At 36.7% G+C, this 15,816-nt stretch overlaps 3 protein-coding genes across 5 annotated transcripts; all 3 read left to right on the plus strand.

Annotated features, from left to right (window-relative positions):
* Window positions 1-718: 718 nt before the first annotated feature.
* On the plus strand, window positions 719-5,068 carry LOC105956726 (aspartic proteinase 36). Its single transcript, XM_012980614.2, has 10 exons — window positions 719-1,281; window positions 1,871-2,000; window positions 2,101-2,351; window positions 2,701-2,928; window positions 3,491-3,653; window positions 3,797-3,870; window positions 4,012-4,108; window positions 4,206-4,272; window positions 4,373-4,444; window positions 4,567-5,068. The coding sequence occupies exons 1-10, from the start codon at window positions 992-994 to the stop codon at window positions 4,740-4,742; spliced, it is 1,548 nt and encodes a 515-aa protein (XP_012836068.2). The 5' UTR covers window positions 719-991; the 3' UTR covers window positions 4,743-5,068.
* Window positions 5,069-6,265: 1,197 nt separating this feature from the next.
* PAB7 (poly(A) binding protein 7) lies at window positions 6,266-10,728 on the plus strand. Its single transcript, XM_088826922.1, has 10 exons — window positions 6,266-7,271; window positions 7,740-7,858; window positions 7,971-8,164; window positions 8,280-8,539; window positions 8,634-8,740; window positions 8,828-9,017; window positions 9,399-9,688; window positions 9,797-9,946; window positions 10,053-10,169; window positions 10,289-10,728. Exons 1-10 carry the CDS (start codon window positions 7,076-7,078, stop codon window positions 10,484-10,486), a joined length of 1,821 nt encoding a protein of 606 aa, XP_088683048.1. The 5' UTR covers window positions 6,266-7,075; the 3' UTR covers window positions 10,487-10,728.
* Window positions 10,729-10,805: 77 nt separating this feature from the next.
* OMR1 (L-O-methylthreonine resistant 1) lies at window positions 10,806-15,811 on the plus strand. 3 transcript variants are annotated; one of them, XR_016034950.1, is made up of 9 exons: window positions 10,822-11,738; window positions 12,246-12,425; window positions 12,519-12,995; window positions 13,392-13,640; window positions 13,720-13,793; window positions 13,927-14,379; window positions 14,453-14,673; window positions 14,716-15,223; window positions 15,320-15,811. XR_016034950.1 is itself a non-coding variant. In XM_012980617.2 (8 exons), the coding sequence occupies exons 1-8, from the start codon at window positions 11,644-11,646 to the stop codon at window positions 15,458-15,460; spliced, it is 1,491 nt and encodes a 496-aa protein (XP_012836071.2). In that variant the 5' UTR covers window positions 10,806-11,643; the 3' UTR covers window positions 15,461-15,811. The 3 variants fall into 3 exon arrangements, 2 of the variants coding, with proteins under 2 accessions (XP_012836071.2, XP_012836070.2); XM_012980617.2 differs by lacking the exon at window positions 14,453-14,673 and having other exon boundaries at window positions 10,806-11,760; window positions 13,927-14,044; window positions 15,089-15,223; XM_012980616.2 differs by lacking the exon at window positions 14,453-14,673 and having other exon boundaries at window positions 13,927-14,044; window positions 15,089-15,223.
* The last annotated feature ends 5 nt before the right edge of the window (window positions 15,812-15,816 follow it).

The following is a 15,816-nucleotide window of genomic DNA, read 5'->3' on the forward strand; positions in this document are numbered from 1 at the left end:
CCCGAATAGCCCGGGCGGCCGGGGTCATGATAACTCCTCCAGTAGGTTTACTGACCTCGTTCGGTACTAGCCGTTGAGCCGCACCTGGTCATTCCGCCATAAATGTTACTGTCAGAGCATTAAATGTGCCGTCCAGCATTTATAACTCTCCCGAACTGTCAGGACTCCTCGGGAGGGAAATCAGGTCCTGTGTAGATGGGCTTTATGCTACTGGGCCGGGCGGCCCCTTGGATCGTTAATACTGGTGGGCCCAACCCCTTGATGGGCTTTGATAATTGGGCTCCTGATCCTGGGCCGGAAAAAAATAACTCCGAACCGGATCAATATATATATATAGCGGATGGAGCAAACGAACATCTGCAGATTGACTCAGATTCGAATTAGATATATTTATTTTGGAAAATTTAACTAAGCATTTAATTTTGATCTTCAGAAGAACAAAAACATTCTCAAATTAAAACCAAACCAGCTGACACATATTATACTATTTCATTGTACACTATATCCACATAGATAAAAATGATTATATAAGTTTAAATATTCATAAAACAGGAATAAACAAGTGGAAAGCAGTCCACTTATTTTATTCTCTTATTCCTATCATATTACCCATTTTACCCTTTTCTTAAGTCGTCCCCATATTTGACTACTTTGAATTTTCTCGTCTATTTCTGTATATTTTATTTTAATACACACAGCCTCACCATTAATTTGTACTAATCTCTGATAAATTTATGAATCACAGCTTAGTCACACACAGCAATATGTGTGACTGTGTGTTTTTTCCTGGGCAAACGTCATCACTTTTTTTTCCCTCTATATATATTCAGCAAATCAAATGGAGAAGAAAGCATTAGTTAACTTCTAATTTTGCCCAGTCCCTCTGTAAATTAATTGTTCTTTTGAATTTTGATATATATATATATATATACGTATACGGTATACATACAGACAACATACGCTGAGCGAATAAGTTAAAAAGTTAAACCGTATGTATAAAATTCAGCGGGGTTTTAGAGGTCCGGCGATGGCTACCGGATTTTTGTTGGTGATTGCGGTGGTGGTTGGGCTGGCTGAAGCCGACGTGGTATCTGCGTTGAGCGGCGGCGGTGGATTTCAAAGAGTTTTGACTCTGGAGAGGGCGTTTCCGGTGGAGGAGAGGGTAGAGCTGGAGGCGGTTAAAGCTCGGGACCGTGCGAGACACTCGAGAATGCTGCAGAGCTATCCCGGCGGCATCGTTGATTTTTCTGTTGGCGGTACCTCTGATCCCTACGCCGTTGGGTAATTTTATCTATCTCTCGAAATTATATCTGTTCTCTGGTTTGTCATTTTTCCCCCATGTTTATGATGTTAATTATCCAACTCCTTTGGCGGAGTAGGGTGGTGAATATAACTATCAATTTTCCTTTAATTGTTTGTTGGATGCTGTTGATAATGATATGGGAACGAGTTCTGTGATTTAATATAATTTGGGAATAAATTGCTTAAATTGGTTGCATATATAAAGTTTGTCTTTGGAAATGTTTTCTGAGCAGTCTAATAATTCGTAGATTGATTCAATTTTTTAGGGCGAGGTCATGACAGATTGAAATGTTGATAATTTGGGCTTTGTTGTTGCTAATTGTTAAAAGTTTTTTGCCCCCTTGTTGGGGGCCGGAATTTTGTTTCTTATGCTAATGTTTGTTGTATTGGCAAACTGTGGGAACACACTTCATTAGTATGAGTGCTTTGACTGTAATCTTGCACTTTACTGTTCTCACTTTGTCTTGATTGAACTTATTTTGATTTATTAAATCCTTATATGATTATGTTTTAGTTCTTAACTCATATTCCTGTTTCTGACGATTAACTACGCTTCTCAATTTTGAAGACTCTATTATACCAAAGTTAGATTGGGATCTCCACCACGAGAGTTCAATGTGCAAATTGATACTGGGAGTGACATTTTGTGGGTCACTTGCAGTTCCTGTAACGATTGTCCTCTAAACAGTGGATTGGGGGTAAAACTAAGCTCTTTATCCTCGTTTTTACTCATGTTTTGGTTAATTTGATTCATCATTGAATGAAATTTGAGTTTCATTCCCGATGCTGTACTTGCAGATTCCTCTTAATTTCTTCGATGCTGCTACATCATCAACTGTTTCACCTATTTCGTGCTCAGATAGTATATGTGCTTCCATAGTTCAAATTGCCTCTGCTGAATGCTCAAATGAGGGTAATCTGTGTAATTACTCATTCCAATATGGGGATGGAAGTGGCACATCTGGTTTCTACATGTCCGATATCCTTTATTTTGATTCAATTTTGGGTACCTCATTGATAACCAATTCGTCTGCTCCTATTGTTTTTGGGTAAGTAGTTTTCGTGACCCCACTTTATTTTATGTGTATGCGTATATGTAGATGACACCCTTGCATGACTAAAATTAAATTTTACTTGAGAGCAATTTGGACTTGATAGTTGTAAAATACTGCCTCTGATAGTACCTCAAGAAGAACAGCTTGGAATATTTTAAGAATCTTGTGTTCTGGATCTTTTGGCCAGTTGGAAGAATGTTTAAATAATAAAACATTTTAATCCTTAGGCTTAACAGATACTAGATTTTTCTTCTAGTCCCTTCTTCAGTTTCATTGTATGTTCTAGCTTACAGTAAAATATTAGTGTGCTGAAGCATTAACTTCGATTTTTTTGTGGAAATAGGTGCACCACCTCACTGTTTGGAGACTTGACAAAATCAGATAGAGCAGTTGATGGGATTTTTGGGTTTGGCCAGCAGGGCCTTTCAGTAATATCACAGTTGTCATCACGTGGTATCACACCTAAAGTATTTTCTCATTGCTTGAGAGGAGAAGGCAGTGGTGGAGGTATACTAGTTCTTGGTGAGATATTGGACCCAAGAATAGTTTATACTCCCCTTGTACCGTCACAGTACGTACTTTGACAATATGCAAATGTTTTTTACTACTCTTATGGGTGTTTATTCTTCACCAACAATTATAGTTATATAGTAAATATCATTCAAGCATTATACACAATTGCCGTTTCATACATGTCAGTGGCATCTATTGAAGATATCACTGCCCCACTTAATTGTGTCTTAGAAACAGATGCCGAGTTTGAGATAGTTCTGGTTAGTTGTACAGAATGGTATGATATAAGTGATACTTAATGTGTTCTGTTCGTCTGTTGAAATCAGATCTCCTCTTGCTATAATTTCTTCGTAATTTTGTCAAATGCTCTCTTCTTTTTTATTTTTTTTTTGTCATTTTTTATTGATTCTTATGCCCTCTTTTCCCCCTAGTTTGTACCTTTTACTTGCGTCACACTACATCTAAGGACTACTAGTGATATCTATTTATGCACTTCATAAGTTCCCGTAATGATCTTCCTGCTTGTTGCTTTTTCCATTAAATGCATTGAGTGAATAAGAAACATGGGATTTTTTTTTTTAATTCACTATTTGATATATTTTTCTTCTCTGATCTTTCAGGCCTCATTATAATTTATATCTGCAGAGCATTGCTGTCAATGGACAAGTGTTACCCATTGATCAAGCAGTGTTTACAACATCAGGCAACCAAGGAACCATTGTTGATTCTGGAACAACTTTGGCATACCTTGTTGAAGGAGCTTACGACCCTCTTGTTGCTGCTGTAAGTATCTGTGTGGCCCTTTTTCCTGTCCTGTAATTATCATAAACACGACAATTTATCTAATTCGATTCTCTTTGAACAATGATGTCTTATAAAAACTCAAAGTTTGTGGAACTCCTCCACTGAAATTTTATCGATTGCAGATAACAGCTGCTGTTTCTACGTCCGTGAAACCAATCATCTCCAAAGGAAATCAATGCTATCTAATCTCTGCAAGGTTTGTTTTACTGTTCATAATTTAAATGGGCAGCTGAGAGCCGTCCATTCTAAATGATCTTTTAAGGTGGGGAAAAAAGAAAAATAATAACAATGCAAATATACGGAATGCTTGAATAAGATGTTTTTATGTTCTGTACAGCGTAGGTGAGATGTTCCCAACAGTTGCTTTCAATTTTGCTGGTGGTGCATCAATGGTTTTAAGACCCATCGACTACCTTGTACGCATGGGATTTGTTGTGAGTTTTCCTTTCATCTCTAACTGGTGCATTGGTTCTTTTTAAAAAAGTCGATTTAGGAAGTATTTAACTGGCGCATTGGTTCTGTTTTGTTCAGGATGGTGCTGCAACGTGGTGCATAGGCTTTGTTAAAGTTCAGAATCAAGGCACAACAATTTTAGGAGGTTGGTTGCCTGTCTAAGCCACTTGTTCTTTCTAACACAACTATGATTTCTGGGAAATATGGGACTGCAACAAAACTTATTTTACGTTTCTTATTCCCAGATCTTGTTCTCAAAGATAAAATCTTCGTTTATGATTTGGCTCATCAAAGAATAGGATGGGCAGACTATGATTGTAAGTGAACTTTTTTCAATCCACCACTTCATTTCATAACAATTATTATCATCTTCTTATAACCAGTGATATAACTTGAGATTTTACTGTACAAAAAAACCCTCAAATTCTTTTTTCTTCAGGTTCTTCGTCCGTTAATGTATCTATAACTTCCGGTAAAGACGAATATGTGAATGCTGGGCAGCTGAGTGTGAGCAGAAGCTCATCTACTAGTGTACTCTTCAAGTTAATGCACGACACTTATAATAATTATCTCGTGCTGCATTTATTGGTATTAATTGGATTTCTATTTTTGTAAATTATTTCTTCACTCATGCCCTTTTTTTTTTTTTTTTTTGCCAATTCTTAGTAGCTACGCCAGTTTAATTTTTTTGCTGCAATTGCCAGCCAGTTGTATTTTTCATCTTCAAGAATAGATGTACGTAGCCCAGCTTTTATCTCCCCACCTGAGTTTATTCTTTTTTGTGGCATGCTTTCATGCAACTCCCATGCCATAGAAGAATTCATAACACTAGTATACAGCTTTATTAGAGAAGCTTATTTATTCTGATGAAAATTTTATATATTTTGTATACATGAATATATTATATTATATTATATGGAGTACTTTACGAGCCACAATTATATTCATGTTTTACGTGCGTGTTTGACTTTTGAGCAAATCACAGGAAAAAGTAATAAAATGACCAGACAATTCACGAGACCAACCCTTTGAACATGCCAATATTCACATAATAAGCAGCTTTTAATTGTTCCTGTTTTTCTCCCCTTTTCAATTATGTCGATTCTCGTATAAATATATAAATTGGTGTAAATTACGGTCGCTCTTGAGGTAATTATAAAAAAAATCATTCATGTTTGAGTAATTACAACCAATCCCATCAATTATGTATCTTCTTGCAAGTCCATCTTTATGGTATCAAATTTAACAAAATCTTCTAAATTCTGAGGAATATTCTCTAGTTTGTACTCGTTTCGAAAATGCAGTTTCTGATGCACCACAATCTGAAATTTACAAGCCAAAAGGCACATCTTATGATCATCTTGTTTCAAAATAGAGCTCGAATGTGGTAAACATGGTAGAAACTGGAGAATATTCCACATAATCTAGAAGATTCCACTAAATTTGACACTTCAAGTGTAGACGTTAAAGAAGATTCATAGTTGTAATTACTCAAATATGAGGGAGTTTTTCGTAATTTAACATTAGCTCAAAAGTGGCACACCTATAAAATAAATATTTCTAAATCAAATGATTCAAATATTCTTAATTGCGGTGTCCCCTTTTTTTTTTTTTTTTTTTTTTATATAATTTATTGTAGTGTGATTTGATTTCACTTATATTGGCAACAAGATTTTTCTATTTAACTTATAATAATAATTCTACAATTCTGTATATATTATTTGTATAAAATCTTCATATATATATATATATATATATATATATATATATATATATATATATATAGTAATTATATTAAAGAAAACGTTCAAAAGATTACGTATGGAGATTACCTAAAGGAAAGGAATATTTTTATTTATTAATTGTGATAAGAGAAAAGGAAAATGAATGAATATGATAATTAAGAAAATTAATTACCAACCGCTTGTAAGAATCAGATTTTTTTTTCAAATTTTTTTTTTGAGCAAAATATGGAGAAGAGACGCCAGAACGAGCGGCCGTTTGTGGCTGAGGGCGGCGGAGCGAGTTGAACAGGTCTTTGAGGCTGTGCTTCTCTTTTGGGTCTCATTTCCACTTTTACTAGCCTTTTTTATCGCTGTCTTTTTTACTTATCTCTTCCTTTTATATTTAACACGCGCCTACAATATGATTTACTTAACTTATATAAGAAAACATTAATTTACTTACTTAATTTCTAAAATTAAATATGATTTATACAAAAAAACTTTGATTCACTTAATTTCTAAAATTAAATATGATTTATAAATTACATACAATATGATTCTACGAATGAAAAAAATAAACCTATATTTTTTTCAAATAATTGTATTTACTAGATTGTATTATATTTGGTCACTTGATTAATTAAAACGATTAAAAAAATGTGATATATTTCAAAAACAATATAAAGTTTTAGTAATATAGACATTAGATAAGCGAAATCTTTATTTCATTCTTTATGTAAAGATATTATACTATAGTTAATCGGTCTAATAAATTTAATTCCAAAATTAACCCTACGCAAGTTAGTCCAACGCGCCTCCACAGGAGCGTCGCGCACACAAAACACACCCTTTCTGGTACTCGCTTAGCGAAACGGCACAAAACTCCCGCGTCCATGCAAATTACCCTCACAGGCAACAAACAAACACACAGTTCACACACTTTCTCACACTCACTCTTCTCTCTCTCTCTCATCACCCCCAAAATCCCCCTCCATTAATTATCAGTATTATCCCAATATTCCCCAAAAGGGAAAAGAAAAAAAATCTGCTCATTTGCTTTCCATTTATCAGTATTCACTCTCCCAGATTCTTCATTCAATTGTAACATCCGACCTAATACAGATCGATACATTGCGTCAACGTAACGCCTAAAAAAATATTCACAATCAATTTTTTTATTTTATTTTTGGCTGTTGCTGTTTGATTGCTCGACAGGAAGGATTAATGGCGGCGGAACCGACTGTACCGGCGGCACCTGCGTCTCTGTACGTTGGGGATTTGCAGAAAGACGTGACGGATGGTATGCTTCTCGAGGCCTTCGCGGAGTTCAAGAGCCTTGCCTCCGTCCGCATCTGCCGTGACTCGTCCACCAACACCTCTCTCTGTTATGGCTACGTTAATTTCGTCTCCCCTCAAGATGGTAGGTACTCTTTAATCTATATGCATTTGTAAATCTAGCCGTGTATTTATGTCTGTATGTACCTATGTTTGTTGAAGGTGTTTTGTGTGTGTGTGTGATTGTAAGTGGATCGGATCATCGGAATGAATGCTTGAATATTAGGGCTTTTGATTTTGGTTAATTTTGACTGATTGTTTTCCGATTGAGATTTTCAAATTTCAAAAAGTCTGATCGAGTGCTTTATAATCAAAAATAATAAATCAAATCAGTACCTTTTTTTGTACCCCACAAAAAATCTGATCGAGTGTAGCCATCATCTATTGCTTTCGTTTATGTGCATTTTAAAAGTTATTTTGCAGAAGTGATCGTGATTCATGATCCATAAGTAATCCCTCATTTAGAAAATCTTTCAGTTTTTTGTGATCGGCCCTGTAACTGAGAGAAAGGAATCATTCTAATATATTATTTTGTTTATTTTGTTTCGAGTAGCCATTCGTGCTATCGAGGAGAAAAATCATTCCATATTGAATGGAAGAGCGATAAGGGTTACTTGGTCGCACCGTGATTCGGATGCAAGAAGAAGTGGAATTGGAAATGTCTTTGTCAAGGTAACTCTCTGTTTATCACTTTGAGTCTGTCATTGGTGATTGAGATATATTTATATTGTTTAACGGTTCACTTATTCCAACATAATAATTTACTTTCCGGCTGTGACTGTAGAACTTGCATGACTCGATCGATAGTGTGAAACTTCACGAAATGTTTCAGAAGTTTGGTAATATATTATCCTGTAAAGTTGTCACTTCTGATGATGGAAAGAGCAAAGGATATGGCTTTATCCAGTTTGAAACTGAAACTTCTGCAAAAGCTGCCATCGAAGAGCTCAATGGCTCGACCGACGGGGGAAAACAGATGTGTGTCTTTTCCGTACCCTTTTTCCTTAATAATTTTGTCTTTTGGTATTATGAAAGCCAATTTTCTTAGCTTCACCATTTTCATTATGTTTTGAGAAATCCTTTTGATGCATAGGTTTGTGGGTAAGTTTGTGAAGAAGAATGACCGAGCTGCTCCTAGTCTTGAAGCTAAGTACACAAATCTGTACGTGAAGAATTTGGACACAAGTTTCTCCGAAGAAGTCCTTAAGGAAAAGTTTTCTGAATATGGAAAAATTGTAAGCTTAGTCATCTCAAAAGATGGGAATGGTGCATCAAGAGGCTTTGGATTCGTCAACTTCGAGAACCCAGACGATGCTAAATCTGCAGTGGAAGCTTTACATGGATCGCAACTTGGTACGAACAGGACCTGCTACAAATGTTTATTTTGAGATTAAACTGCAGAACTTTTGCTGATTGAAGCTTGTCTTATAACTTGTTTACTCAACAGGCTCAAAGATTTTATATGTATCTCGGGCACAGAAAAAAACTGAACGTGAGGAAATGCTGCGCCGCCATTTTGAGGAGAAAAGGAAGGAACAGATCCAAAAATACCAGGTCCCGAGGAATCATTTTCTTTAGTGTCTATGTAATTAATTTTCTGTCTTCCGTGATCATGATTTTCTTCCCATCTACCAATTTCAGGCTTCGAATGTGTACGTGAAGAATATAGATGATGAAATCACTGAAGAGGAGCTGAGGCAACATTTTAGTCAGTGTGGCACAATTACCTCTGCAAAGATTATGCGAGATGATAAAGGAGTGAGCAGGGGTTTTGGATTTGTTTGCTTCTCCAGGCAGGAGGAGGCAAATAAAGCTGTGTACACTTTCCATGGTGGGTATACGCCTCCACAAATAAAGCTGTATATACTTTTACAGTTTATTTTATTAACTCTAACTTGTACTGGGGCGTATAAATTAAACTTCTTTATGGGTTTTGTGTTCGAAATATGAATCGTACTTGCGAAGAAAATTTTTCAGACAACATTTACTAATCATGAGGCAAATACACAATGAGTGATGTGTCTGGTAACACAAATCGATGTTGCAAATGGAATTATAGAAAGTAGAAACAATACCCTTTATGCATACCTCTCTCAATATTTTTTTTTCTATACATTATGAAGCTTCATTTCACATTCTTTTATTTCTAATGATTTGAATAGCCTGCTAATTAATATAGGACCTTCGATACTTGGTTATCAATATGTTACAGGAATCATTTTGCGCCGGAAGCCATTGTATGTGGCAATTGCTCAAAGGAAAGAGGAACGACAAGCCCAGCTGCAGGTACTATACGCTCAGCGTATGGCAGGATTAGCCGGATCATCAGCTGTTATTCCTGGTGGATACCCTCATCTTTATTATCCACCACCTGGCGTTGTTCCACAAATTCCTGGACCACCTAGCCTGATGTATCAGCCTACTGGAATCAGGCCTGGATGGAGAGCTAACGGCATTCCAAATCCTTCTAGACCTGCACTTCATCAATCTCCAATCACCATGGTCAGTTTTATTAGGTTTTTAGTTCAAGGGTTGGTTTTAAATGAGTTTCCTATTAATATATAATAATCTTGGATCATTCATTGTTATTGTTTCCTTTGCATTTTGCAGTTACCTAACAATTCAAGAAACCACAGACAGAACAGAGCAAGGATGAATGGGCATGTTCTTCCACAGGGTGCTGGTCTGACATATGGAGCACATCTGCAACAACCGTACCTTTCCATGGCTACATCGAAAGATTCAGGCAACCAACAACAGGTCTATTTTTGCACTTTTGATATAATTTTCCTGCATGTCCTCAGTTAGACAAATGTGGCATAATAAATATAAATTAAACGAGAGTGTATACTTATACGTTGAGCAGATTGTAGTTGGTGCTGAGGGGTCACAGATGTTAAGTAGCTTGCTTGCTGCAGCTCCTCCAGAGCAACAGAAACATATCCTTGGGGAGCGTCTTTTCCCGCTCGTTCGTCATCATCAGGTGACGAACTTTCAGTATTTTTACGCTCTTTTAGGCGTTTTTTACAATTATTATTTATGCATATATAGCTGACTAGAGAAATTGATGATGTATGTGTATGTATATATAAATTCGTGCAGCCTGAATTAGCGGCAAAGATAACAGGAATGCTACTGGAGATGGACAACTCGGAACTTCTAGTACTATTAGACTCGGCAGAGTTACTAGCAGCTAAAGTGGAAGAGGCTGTTGAGGTGCTCAAAGTCTCCAAGTCCAAACTCTCCAACCAAGACTCTCTTCGTTCCAACTACCTCTCTGCTGGAGTAGCCGTGAACTAAACGTTAGACTGATTGGTTGCGATTTTTTATTACTTATCTATCTCTGCATTATTCATTCATTAGGATCATTTGTTTTTTGGTTTTTTTTTTTTATCCGGCTACTTTTTTATTTATTTATTTTGTTGGAACTTATTTAAATGCTCTTGAGTTTTAGCATTGGATCTGAATTTTATAGCCACAATATCTGATGATGAATAATTCGACTATTTGCAACTATATTTTAGTTAATTTTTTTTTTTTTTTTTTTGTAAAATATCTGACTCATATTAATTAATTATTTATTTGTAAAAATGTGTGACTCTATTAATTAACTTTGTATGTTGAACGCCATGTGTATATTTAGTGAAATTAAACTGTCATATATGAAGAAAAAAAAGAAAGTACAGAAGAAATCCATTTTCAACAATATGTAAAAGCATTGCAATTTAGCCCTCGTAGATACACAACTTTACGGTTACACTGCGGTAAAAAGAATATTAATTGCAATTCCACCCCGGATTATTCTATTTCATGACTGGACCTACGGTCGCAATTGGAATTTGTATCGTCATTCGTCAAAACCCTACGTCGTTTCAATTCCATTGGTCTCAACAGTGTGTGTGTGAGAGAGAGACAGAGAGAGAGAAATTAGTGTGTGTGAGAGAGAGGACGGTTGTCGTCGTCTTCACAAAATCTGCAACGCTCGCCAACCCCCACTGTTAACACGTCCGGCAGCCCTACACTATACTCCGCCGTTCTCGCGTTTCTCTTCTGAAGCGGGACAGAAAACATCGGCGTTCGAAATCTGTATCTAGAAATTCTGATAATGGAATCACTTTGTTTTTCCCCCAACCGATCCCCCTTCCACGCCGGATTTTTTAACACCGAGGTTTTCAAAACATCCTCCTCCAACGCCGTTAAGTGCTCCCGTCTAAAGCCGTCGATCTATGCTACGCTGTCCAAACAAGGGGTCGAGATTTTACCGTCGGTCGAAAATATTTCTAGGGTTTTGCCGTCGACTGCGCCGGCGCCGGTGCCTCTGTTAAGGGTTTCCCCGAGTTCGCTGCAGTGCGAGAGCGGGCGATTGTTGCCGAATGAGAATTTAGGCAGAGGTGTTGTTGCCGAGGGTACGCTGAACGCTATGGAATATTTGACGAATATTCTCGCGTCGAAGGTGTATGATGTGGCTTATGAGTCGCCGCTGCAACTCGCGACGAAGCTCTCTGAGAGGTGGGGGGTCAATGTCTGGCTCAAGAGAGAGGATCTTCAGCCTGTATGTATTTCAATTGACGCGTGTATGTGTTTATTAGTTTTTGTATTTCTTCATAGTAATATTTCCTTCTTTTATGTCTTTCAATTTGTCAATTGCTTGGATATTCTTTCTAGTGTAGTCCTTTTTTTCGTAAATTGTTTGTTTGTACTTTTGAATTGACAAGGAAATGGATCCTTATTTGGGGATTTTCAGTTCAACTTAACAAATTTATTAAGATTGTTTTGTCATTAGGCCCGAAAGCAATATCTCATCTTATGATAGCTGTATGATTTTTCATTATTAGGGTTTCTGCTATTTGATCAACTCAATTCTTGCTGCTCAGAAAAGCTTAGTTGCCGTATAATTTATCGGGTGTTTTTTGTTCAACCTTTTTATTGATCTTGAGGAAGTCGGGGAACTAATCCAATATTAAGTTTGTCAAGGAATGTAAACTCATTTTTAGTATTCCGGTATTGGTTGTGAAGAATTAGCGTAAAATTTTATGTAAGCTAACAATATGCGTTGCAGGTTTTTTCATTCAAGCTTCGAGGGGCTTATAATATGATGGCAAAACTCCCAAAGGAACAACTAGAAAGAGGCGTAATTTGTTCATCAGCAGGAAATCATGCTCAAGGTGTGGCGTTATCTGCACAGAAATTGGGATGCAACGCGGTGATTGCTATGCCCGTTACTACTCCAGAGATTAAGGTCATTTGCTTTTTCATATGTATGTTTATGTTTTTTCCTCCATTTTAGTCGGGATTATCACAATCTCTGAACCCCTTTGTTTGGTACTGGTAGTGGAAATCGGTTGAGAGACTTGGAGCCACTGTTGTCCTCATAGGGGACTCATATGATGAAGCCCAAACTTACGCCAAAAAGAGAGCAGAAGAAGAGGGCCGCACATTTGTACCTCCTTTTGATCACCCTGATGTAATCATAGGGCAGGGAACAGTTGGAATGGAGATTGTGAAACAGATGAAAGGCCCCATAGAAGCAATATTTGTGCCTGTAGGTGGTGGTGGGCTTATAGCTGGTATTGCTGCCTATATGAAAAGGGTTTCTCCAGAGGTGAAAATTATTGGAGTTGAACCATTTGATGCAAATGCAATGGCATTATCCCTGCACCATGACCAGCGAGTTATGCTAGACCAAGTGGGAGGTTTCGCTGATGGAGTAGCAGTTAAAGTGGTCGGTGAAGAGACTTTTCGCCTTTGCAGCGAACTGATAGACGGTGTAGTTCTTGTTGGCCGTGATGCTATCTGTGCATCAATAAAGGTTAGCTACCGTTTGGATTTCTGAGTTTTTTTTATGGACTAATCATTGATGCTTTCTAGCAAATTGTTGGTGTCAGATTATGCATTATTTTTTTTCTCAAAAAATCAGCGTATTAATTTTCTTGCATTCTCCCCGCTCTCGGTGCCCAAGTAACATTTACCCCCCTCCCCAACCAAACAGAGTGCCTTGAAGACTAGCAAAAAAGCACCTACATCCACAATGGTTTAGATGAAGTGGTCATTCAACACTTATAAAACTAATAAACCACATATTATTTAGATGGAAACGTATTCATGATTACTAGCCTTATCAACTAAGTAATTTGTTAATATGCGGTTGCTTTTCTAGGCATTGAAGTTGGAAAGTAGTGCTAACCACTAAGTTTCCTTGGTATAGGACATGTTTGAGGAGAAAAGGAGCATTTTAGAACCAGCAGGCGCGCTTGCTCTAGCTGGAGCTGAAGCTTACTGCAAGTATTATGGGCTCAAGGGTGCAAACGTAGTAGCAGTGACCAGTGGGGCGAACATGAACTTTGATAGATTGAGACTGGTAACTGAACTTGCAGATGTTGGTAGGCGACGGGAAGCTGTCCTTGCAACTTACATACAAGAGGAACCTGGAAGCTTTAAACAATTCTGCGAGCTTGTGAGTTTTCTAATTTATCCAGGTCTTTGATTCTCATATTGTCAAGGATGCACTCTGAAGTTTAAATACTTGGTTGCAGGTGGGACCGTTGAATATTACTGAATTTAAATACAGATGCATTTTAGATAAACAAGAAGCTTTAGTGCTGTACAGGCAAGATATATTTTATGTACTTCCATTCATTTTGCAAAAGGGCAAAGAATATGTCTATTGGCCTTCCATATTTTGCTGCTTTACAATTACGACAAAATATGTTTCATTTTCGTTTTCTTACTTTCTTTGACAGTGTTGGCCTTCACACGGACTTGGAACTTGACGCAATGGTCCAGAGAATGAGATCATCTCAACTAAAGACCATAAATCTTACTGAAAATGACTTGGTTAAAGATCATTTACGACATCTGGTAGGTTTCTTTTCATTTATATTCATGCAAAATGACTTCTAAGACTTGATTGTGCTTGTGAACCATTTTGTTTAATCTCTATTTCATTTTTTTATTGACCTTATTTAGACTATATGTTTTTTCTTGTTTTCATTTTCTTCCTATGTATGCCTGTAGCCCAGTTCGTGTAAGTTAAGAAATCACACATGCATGCTGAACCTTTTTTTGCTAGTTCGTGAGCTTAGTCATATTCGTAAGTATGAATGGCTTGGTTACTTTTTCAACCAAAGCTGCAACAAAGGACATCATAATAAACCCATGATAAAATTATACTTTATAATATTTGAACAATGCTTGTAAAGTTGTTGCCGAATTGGATGAATTGGATTATGTGTTGATGAGTTTTCTTATAAATATCTTTAATATAAGTGCATGATTGATCTTGTGTTTTCAGTGCATGCATAGACCAAAATACAAAATTAAAATTATGGCTTTTCAGAACCACAATTTCGTTTACTAAGATAGAGATTAGTTTAAGCAGAATGAAGTTCTAGGCTATGTACCATTAATCATGAGATTTGAATATTGTTCTATTGACAACCTACTTCGTATGATAGTACTTTCCCTGTTTCCCACATAATTAAACTACTGTATACATTTCATCCAACACTTGATCTAAAGTTCCTGGACAGTTTGCAATAGGATATAGAATATTATTTCAGAAGGTGAAGGTGAATTATAATTTCAATAGTAGGTAATATTATTCAAAATTATAATTCACTGCCACCCTAAGTGAAGGTGACACATAACAATCTCTATGCAGCATGTGCCTTGCTATTCATGTGATGTCTTGCAGCAGAATAAAAGTTCAGAATTAGGAAGTAACCAACTAATCTTATTATTATCAACTCTACTTGAATTTTGTATCTCCATCCAACTAAACTAAATTTTGGGCTCTAAAGATTAGAAGTGTCGTACCATTTTCTTTGCATGTTTAGTTTACAGTATTCATTAGCCATTATTATGTGCTTGATTTATGCTAACTTTGGTACGGATCAATTTCAGATGGGTGGAAGATCAAACGTTAGAGACGAACTGCTTTGCCGTTTCATTTTCCCTGAAAGACCTGGTGCTTTGATGAAGTTTTTAGATGCTTTGAGTCCTCGTTGGAATATAAGTTTGTTCCATTACCGCGGGCAGGTCATGATCTACAAAACTTGTCTGCATCAATTATTTTTCTGCTTCTACTGTTATTTCTTGCAAAAACACTTAACTTTTTCAATTGCATCTCTATAGGGAGAAACTGGTGCAAATGTGTTGGTTGGTATCCAAGTAGCTCAAAATGAGATGGGTGAGTTTCGGGGCCGTGCAAATAGTCTCGGTTATGAATATGAATTGGAAACCAGTAATGAAGCATTTCAGCTTTTAATGCGATGATAGAGGCTATCTAAAAAGGAATAAAAGGAAAAGAAAAAAAAAAGGTTAACTTATAATCAGTTCCAACTTAAAGCTATTGTAAGTGGACTTTCTAGTAAAATGCTCGTTCCCCAACAAATATTGGGAGCAGACGAGGATGTACATACAACTTTTGGTTTGTGTTTTATCCTTTATTGTCTTTTTCGGTGCTTATGCAACCGAATCTGGTTTCATCTTTCGCTTCCAGAGGATCCGAGGCATCCTGCCTGAGAGCTGGTTCTTTTGTGTAAAATAGTTTATTGCTTAGGACTGTTGGGACTCTTTTGGACCAATTTTAACATTTGCATTATATTTGGCTTTGAATAATTTAATATGCT

The sequence above is a fragment of the Erythranthe guttata genome, chromosome 12 (assembly GCF_056151865.1).
Source record: "Erythranthe guttata isolate IM_541 chromosome 12, IM_541, whole genome shotgun sequence".
Taxonomy (NCBI): domain Eukaryota; kingdom Viridiplantae; phylum Streptophyta; class Magnoliopsida; order Lamiales; family Phrymaceae; genus Erythranthe; species Erythranthe guttata.

Bases quoted from the DNA above. Each gene is read 5' to 3' on its own strand.
- LOC105956726 (XM_012980614.2), top strand. From the start codon at position 992: ATGTATAAAATTCAGCGGGGTTTTAGAGGTCCGGCGATGGCTACCGGA. The intron at 2,929-3,490 runs GTACGTACTTTG...CTGATCTTTCAG, and splicing joins ACTCCCCTTGTACCGTCACA to GCCTCATTATAATTTATATC. The intron at 3,871-4,011 runs GTTTGTTTTACT...TGTTCTGTACAG, and splicing joins TGCTATCTAATCTCTGCAAG to CGTAGGTGAGATGTTCCCAA.
- PAB7 (XM_088826922.1), top strand. From the start codon at position 7,076: ATGGCGGCGGAACCGACTGTACCGGCGGCACCTGCGTCTCTGTACGTT. The intron at 7,859-7,970 runs GTAACTCTCTGT...CTGTGACTGTAG, and splicing joins TTGGAAATGTCTTTGTCAAG to AACTTGCATGACTCGATCGA. The intron at 9,689-9,796 runs GTCAGTTTTATT...TGCATTTTGCAG, and splicing joins ATCAATCTCCAATCACCATG to TTACCTAACAATTCAAGAAA.
- OMR1 (XM_012980616.2), top strand. From the start codon at position 11,292: ATGGAATCACTTTGTTTTTCCCCCAACCGATCCCCCTTCCACGCCGGA. The intron at 11,739-12,245 runs GTATGTATTTCA...TATGCGTTGCAG, and splicing joins AGAGAGAGGATCTTCAGCCT to GTTTTTTCATTCAAGCTTCG. The intron at 14,045-15,088 runs GTAGGTTTCTTT...GATCAATTTCAG, and splicing joins AAGATCATTTACGACATCTG to ATGGGTGGAAGATCAAACGT.